Source organism: Dendropsophus ebraccatus, chromosome 1, assembly GCF_027789765.1.
Source record: "Dendropsophus ebraccatus isolate aDenEbr1 chromosome 1, aDenEbr1.pat, whole genome shotgun sequence".
Taxonomy (NCBI): Eukaryota; Metazoa; Chordata; class Amphibia; order Anura; family Hylidae; genus Dendropsophus; species Dendropsophus ebraccatus.
Genome location: NC_091454.1, coordinates 223,783,743 through 223,791,073, shown reverse-complemented (window position 1 = coordinate 223,791,073; position 7,331 = coordinate 223,783,743). Strand labels below are relative to the sequence as shown.

Here is a 7,331-nt window from a genome sequence, read left to right as displayed (position 1 = left end):
CTCCCATAATAACAGGCTGTCCATGCTGGGAGTTGTAGTTCTCCTCATATCTCCTCCTGTAATGGCCTCTGATCTCCCATAATAACAGGCTGTCCATGCTGGGAGTTGTAGTCCTCTTATATCTCCTCCGGTAATGTCCTCTGATCTCCCATAATAACAGGCTGGACACGCTGGGAGTTGTAGTACTATTATATCTCCTCCTGTAATGTCCTCTGATATCCCATAATAACAGGCTGGACATGCTGGGAGTTGTAGTTCCCCCTGGTATACCTCATGTAATGTCTCTTATTGTAACTCCATTCTAGCCTGCTTTATGGTGAAGAAGCTAGAATACAGACTCCAGGGGGACGACCTCCTTCTAGCACCTCCATTCTAGTCCATTCTAGCATGGATGCGCTCTCACCAACAGGCGCAGAGCGATGACGTCATCACGCCTGCTGGTGGATCCACAAGGCGCACACAAGGGAGAAGAGGACCCGTCCCCCGAATTAGAGTATGCTTTATTTTTTTATTTTCTTGTGCTGAGGGAGATCAGGGGGCATTTCTATGGGGCAGAGCAGGGGGCATTTCTATGGGGCAGAGCAGGGGGCATTACTATGGGGACAGAGGGCATTATTACTATATGGGGGGCACAGCACGGGACCCACAAACCTCCTTACTTTACTGCACATGACACCAAACAGTGGAGTTACTACTGTATAGGAGCCTATGGGTGGGAAAAAGGGAAGGAAGTTGCTGGAAAAGTGCGGAGCCTGAGATGTTTGTCTGGCAGGTCCCGAAGAGATGAATTGTAGCTGGAAGAAATCATCATGGAGGTCTGGGCCAGATGGAGAGGAAACGGAGAGCGATCGCCTCAGATCAAGGAAGACGTCACCTGTGAGTTACTGTTTTTTTCCGGTATTTTGTCAAACTTTATTTGGTAGGTGTGCCCCGAGGTGTGCTATACAAAGGGGCCAGCTGAGGCTCTCTCGCCCAAGGGCCCACAAAAACCTGGAGCCGGCCCTGCATAGCCTGTCTTCCAGATCACAGCTGGGGTGAAGGACAAAAGCAACAGTCCAAAGTGCAACAGCGTTAAGTGTAAATCCTCAAATGCCCCAAAAGAGTCCTCGGCATAAAAACTTTAAAAAGGAGGACATAGTCCATAGTGCAGTTAAAGTTAACATAGGGTGCATCCGTCCATTTACATAAACAAGCAGATAAACGAGAGGTAGTTGTGTACACAGTCCACCAAAGTGCTTTCCTTCCTCACAAAATGTATGCAATAGAATAGCCACATTTAAGAGTCCCAAAACACAGGACTATCCAGATATCACTCCCGGAAGGACCCATCCAAGGGGTGGCTCCAGTGGGGAAACCACCAAAACCACCATATTAAGTGGCCCTTCTTTTAAATATTCATGTTTCCCAGGGAGCAATGCACCTAGGATTTCACTGCATTGAGTGCTTTAGCTGTCAGCTGTCAGTGTTATTGTTTTGCTAGTCTCCCTGAGATCAGTGATCTGTTTCTCTTATGGCTTTACTAGGCATTGCTCCCACCTAGCCAGAATCCTGCTCCACACTGATGAGGGGCAACACCCTGAAACAGCTGTATGTGGATGGTTACCTAGCCTTGGTTTTTCCCTTGTCATTACGTTGACTTATAGGGCCACTTAGTATGGTGGCTTTGGTGGTTTCCCTACAGGAGCGACCCCTCGGCCAGGTCCTTCTCGGAGGGATATCTGGCTAGTCCACACGACAATGCAGTTATTTCTTTAATATTTGGGAACTCAGAATTGCCCTCATTTTTTGCTTCCAAATCATTTCAATCTTCTCTTCCTCTTTTTAATTACAGTTTCTTGAGAAAGACACCCCAACCCGTTTTTCTCTAAGTTATTGAGCAATAAAACTATTTTCTACAAAGGAGGGGCGTGAAATTTTTTTTTTTTTTGATGCCTCGTCCAGGTTATAAGTATGGACAGGGACACCATAGCCACACTTTGAGCTTCTTACGTGAAGTTGACCTGATCTTTCATCCATCCAGAAGATGTTGTCCTGGGTTGCACTGGCGTTGCTGATACAGGGAACATTGACCTACGGAAAGAGGATTATGGTCAATAATGGAGGCTACTGGGGTGACTGGGGCATTCTAGAGGAATGTCCTCCTGAGACCTCGGCAAGGGGATTCAGCTTAAAGGTACAGTAACATAAATCTGATGAGAGAACCTAGACAATGGTGGGGATCCCTCCATCACCTAGAGCTTGGAGACATGTCAGCTGCTCCCAAGGATAGATGGCGCCATTGATGGGGATCACTGATGTCTATGTCATGTATCAGCTAGTGCCACCATTACTCATGATATGAAGGGAGGGAAGACATTGCTGAAACCAATGAATTCACATTTCAATACAATTTTTTGTACAAGTTTGTTATTTTCTTATCTCTAAACTCAGTATATCCTGAGATGTATGGTGTAAGACTTCTCACAGCAACATGATCTGGTGACACTTTGTTCCTAAGGGGAGCATTTACATGTACGAGTACGCTGGTATAAGATAACTTCCGGCCCCAGACCCCACATTGGATGTACTGAGAGGTGCACACCTAGGAAGTATGTCAGGAGGCGCATTTTTAATAAATCCCCCCCTAAATATATATACTGTGTGAGAACCCCCATTAGTAGATATGTACATGAAGCATTCTGAGTGATGTAAAGATCAGTGTATATTTATGTCAGGACGGCCGCGGGACCTGTTGTTGGAGATGGAACCACTGGATGTATTTTTATGTATTCGTCATTGTCCTCTTTGTGTCTACTTTCAGGTGGAGCGACCACTTGGATCCTCCGGAGATGACACAGCCCTGAATACAATAAAGTTACATTGTGCTACCAAAGGAAGCACATCAGCAAGATACACAATTACATCTACAGAGGGAAAGTAAGTCCAACGCACTTTACCAGTGTCTTCCATTATGCTGAAAACCAGAAATGAAGGTCCCCATACACATTAGAGAAATGTTGTCTAACCCTAAAAATATTTAAGGAGAATGAGCCAGAGAAGTCTGTATATTGTAAGTCTATGGGTGCGTCTTGCTCACATAGATATAGAGCAGGGACAAAGGTGTTTGGCAGAGAATCACTCGTTCTTGTGATCGAAGAGAGCCAGTGCAGTTCAATGGAAGGTACGGACAATTTTACAATATTAGCTGGAAGAGAGGGACCATGTTCTCATGTATCCTTTAGTGGCAATTGGAAAACATTCACCTGAGTCAGTCCAGCACATTGTAGCAGATGGCTTCCATTGTCGCCTCCTGAGCCTGCTGCTCTGCCACCCAACGTTTCGGAGCTCTTCGCCTCTTGCGAGGTTTCATACGTTGGATAAACTAGCAGGCAAATAAAATTTGCCCGTAATGTTGCCTGGATCTCCCATGGAATATTTCTGTACTGACTGTAACGTGGAGAGTAAATGGAGCTCCTGACACAGGTTCCTCGGGGAACACAGAAACTGCAATGACCATTGACTTTATCTGAAGTTGCGTAACCAGCGTGGAAGCATTGGCTACACTGTTTCCTTAACTCCTGGAGCACATGGTACTAGTGATGAATACGGTGGTGGTCTCAGGTGGCACATTCAGGGCACACCATGTAGAATATATATCCTAGGCCCCGGTATAGCTACAGTTTCTGTAGCTGCAACAATGGTTTAAATTCTCTGTAATGGGCAGTAGTGATGAGAAAACTTGCCGAACTGTTCGGATTTGGCAAAGTTCTTTGAACCCAAATACACATGAATTTGAGTTCCGGCTGTTGGAGAAGTTGGATGCCACCCTTGCGCTGCCAGAAAAACATGGATACAGCCAATGACCTATGACTGTATCCATATTTTTAAGGACTCTCTAGGGAGGCATCCAGCTTCTCCAGCCACCGGTAGTCACATGCTGAGTGTTCGTGTTCAGAGGACGTTCCCAAACCCGAACAGTTCAGCAAGTTCATTCATCGTTAATGGGCAGAAAGTAATATAATCTACAAAAACTGTTATAAAAATTCTGTAACTAAAAATTTTACTAATATTTGCTATAGTGTCTGTTATACCCCAGAGCAGAAATCACGAATCTGGTGGTTGCTCCTTGCTGTTTAATTGATGCACATCCACCACTGCAATGCTCTCTGCTCTCTACATCATGAATATACCAGGTTTACGTAAACACCAGAACTAGCTCTGCGCAGACACTGAACAAGAAGAAGAAATGTAAAATTAGAAATAGAAAATGATACCTTCTGTAAGGGTTATTAGCACACTACAAAATCCTGACGGAACACCTGTCATAGATTTCGCAGCTCGCACCCGCTCGCGGACTCTGGTGGCCGCGTACATCTCCGCTACTTCCATAGGTTTCATTCTGTGGTTTGCCAGATTGCGCCGTACACCCAAAGAATGAACCCGCTCATTCTTCGGTTGGACGGCGAAGTCTTGAAAACCATAGAATGCAGCCAATGGAAACAGTGAAGGTGCGTGCTGCCACCAGAGTCCGCGAGCGGGTGCGAGCTGCGGAATCCATAAATCCGTAGTGTGCACATACCCTAAGAAGGTAAAGTGTCCCCATCCTCCTTACTGTAGAAAAAGTGTGCACAACATTACTATGACGATCCAGTGATGATACCAACCCTCTAACCGATGCGTCTCTCTCCACAGTTGGGGGGAATGGACTTCCGTTTCATGGTGTCCCAGTGGAAACCTGATAAGTTTCTCCTTAAGAGTTGAGAAACCACAGGGTGATGGAGATGACACGGCGGCCAACAACGTCATGATGCAATGCTCGGATCTCACCATTCTGACTGGAAATGGAGGCTACTGGGGAGACTACGGGGGCTGGAGTGCAGTTTGCGAACAGGGCATCTGTGGTATCAAAACCAGGGTGGAGCGAGGACAAGGCCGTGGAGATGACACCGCGCTCAATGATGTCCAGTTTGAATGCTGTTAAACACAAAACATCCCAGTAACGGGGATCATACCAGTATGGATGTAAATTGGATAAATAAAATCATACATTTTGCAGTAATTTTCTGTGGTTCTTCTTATAAGGGAAGAAATGTAATAAACGTAAAATACAAAGGAGAAAAACTGTAACCACAACAGGGATAGAGACAATCCAATTCTGTCCACCTAGTTATACTGTAAGAAGAGTAATGCTTAGAGTTTACAATGTGATAGGTAGTTAAAGGGATTCTCTGGGTGGGGGAGTTTCTAGCTATCTTCTCAGGGAGTTATAAAGAACAATGAGCTGCACTCGGTTTCCTGGCTCCCACACCACTACTCGTATCGTACCACTCCATCCACGCTATGTGGCCTATTTGGGGGTCATGGGGTTACTTAAGAGTCCAAGAAGGAAATACCCAGATTGCCAGGCAAAGATGTAAGGGGACAGGGCACGACTGATGGGAAGCCCAACATGGTATAAAGTGGAGTGAGAGAGTGGTGAAGAGGGTTGAAGACCAGGCTGAGGTTCTAATTGAGTAGGGGGGGGGGGGGGTGCAAACAGTCATGGTGCAGGGAGAGAAGATTGGAAATTTTGGAGTTGAAGAAGGCATGACTGGAGGCCTAGAAAGCATGGTTCAGAGAGTTCTTGTAGGGAAGCAAGAGATTGCCTGGACCATTGTGTTTAGAGGAAAGATGTCTATCTGGGTAAAATGGGCAGCCACATAGTACAGTCAGGAAAGCCAGTGCCTCCAGAGAGTTCTGTGTGGTGGAGGGTAATCTTGGCAAGTCTAGTGGGTTTGTGTGCCAGATAAACTTGGTGAGTAGTGAAGAAAGGGTACAGAGGTAGGACATCAAGATATGAATAAGATGGGGTTAGAATTAAAGATGGGGTTTATTTTAAAGATGGAGCATCTCCCGAAATAAGTGAAAGTTCCTCTGTGCCAACTGGTCAGGTCACCTGAAGGGGTCTTCAGAAGCAGAGGGAAGTTATCCTGAAAGAGCTAGGAGATGCGAGGAGTGAGCTGGACCCCTAAGGAGGTTGGTGAGGAGGAGGCCTATTTGAAGGGGATGACGGGGAGAGAGAATGAAGGGTATAGGAGGCATAGGAAAGGCTAAGGGTTTCAGATTTTTGGAGAATCATTGAGTAAATGGAGAGCGCTGCGTATATAGAGAATTCACATAGGAAGTTACAGAGGGAAACAAGAAGGTTGGGGAGGGTATGTTTAGAAGAAATGCCTCCGATGTCCGAGATAAATCTGATGTTACGAAAGAGGGGTTCGAAGCTGGGGAAAAATATAGCGTGGATAAGAAAGAAACCTTGGCGATTAAGGATAGGAAAGGGCGACAATAGAAGGCCATTGAATGAGACTGACGCCATGGGAGGGAGTATAAGGACTCCACCCAAGCATATTAGAGGTTAAACCGATAAGTTGTAAAGTACATAAAAGGAAGGGCCAACTGACCCGGTCAAAGACCTTCTCAGCATCTGTAGAAAAGGAGCATGTACTGTAGGTGGATGAGATGTTGGAAGTATGGTGTATGATGGTAACTGGAAATAGGTTGGTCATTTTAACATAGGAAGGATCTTTCCTCTCTTTCACGATTACAGTTATATGGGCTCTGAGAGAGTCATGGCGGAAGGGTAGTGCCCTGGGATAGAGAGTTGTAAGTAGTGATGAAATGTTATTGGAGAAGAGTAAGGATAGAGTAGAAGTATAAGGCCATTTGGAAGATTTAATTCCCCATTCCGATTCTATTGCAGTAATGTAAGCTTCCATGGAAGTTATGGCATCTACTATAGGGGCTGCACAGGGGGCATCTACTATAGGAAGAGGCACAGGGGGCATCTACTATAGGGGGCTGCACAGTGGGGCATCTACTATAGAGGGTACACAGGAGCCATCTACTATAGGAAGCTGCACAGGAGCCATCTAATATAGGGAGACTACACAGGGGTCATCTACTAAAGGGGGCTGCACAAGAGGCATCTACTATAGAGACACTACACAGGAGCCATCTACTATCGGGGGCTGTGTGGTGACTGCCCTTCCGGTGGGCAGTGACAGACAGCCAGTCACAAGTTAGATGGAATAGCGTGACTCCACTGGTGTAGTGGTTGGCCGAGGTATAGCCTTGCCTAGTGGTAATTTGTCGGGACACCAGTGCCGATTGGGCACACAGGTATGCTGGCACTCCTGCTTTTATTTTGAGTGGGCTGGCTATTCCTTTTTCCCCTGTGGACAGTAACCTGCCGGGCTGTTTGGGGGTCCGTTGGGCAATTATGACGGTTGTCCGGAGTGGAGTAGTGACCCAACCGGACTATTGGCACTGCCACCCACAGAAAGGTGAGATAACACAAGGAAAGTGTGATTACT

At 46.2% G+C, this 7,331-nt stretch overlaps 1 protein-coding gene across 1 annotated transcript; it reads left to right on the top strand.

Annotated features, from left to right (window-relative positions):
- Positions 1–1,967: 1,967 nt before the first annotated feature.
- LOC138770502 (vitelline membrane outer layer protein 1 homolog) lies at positions 1,968–5,038 on the top strand. The gene is made up of 3 exons (XM_069949611.1): positions 1,968–2,173; positions 2,801–2,916; positions 4,672–5,038. Exons 1-3 carry the CDS (start codon positions 2,024–2,026, stop codon positions 4,958–4,960), a joined length of 555 nt encoding a protein of 184 aa, XP_069805712.1. The 5' UTR covers positions 1,968–2,023; the 3' UTR covers positions 4,961–5,038.
- The last annotated feature ends 2,293 nt before the right edge of the window (positions 5,039–7,331 follow it).

Excerpts from the sequence above, each read along its gene's own strand:
- LOC138770502 (XM_069949611.1), top strand. The coding sequence starts at position 2,024 with ATGTTGTCCTGGGTTGCACTGGCGTTGCTGATACAGGGAACATTGACC. Across the intron at positions 2,174-2,800 it reads CAAGGGGATTCAGCTTAAAG|GTGGAGCGACCACTTGGATC; the intron begins GTACAGTAACAT and ends GTCTACTTTCAG. Across the intron at positions 2,917-4,671 it reads ATTACATCTACAGAGGGAAA|TTGGGGGGAATGGACTTCCG; the intron begins GTAAGTCCAACG and ends CTCTCTCCACAG.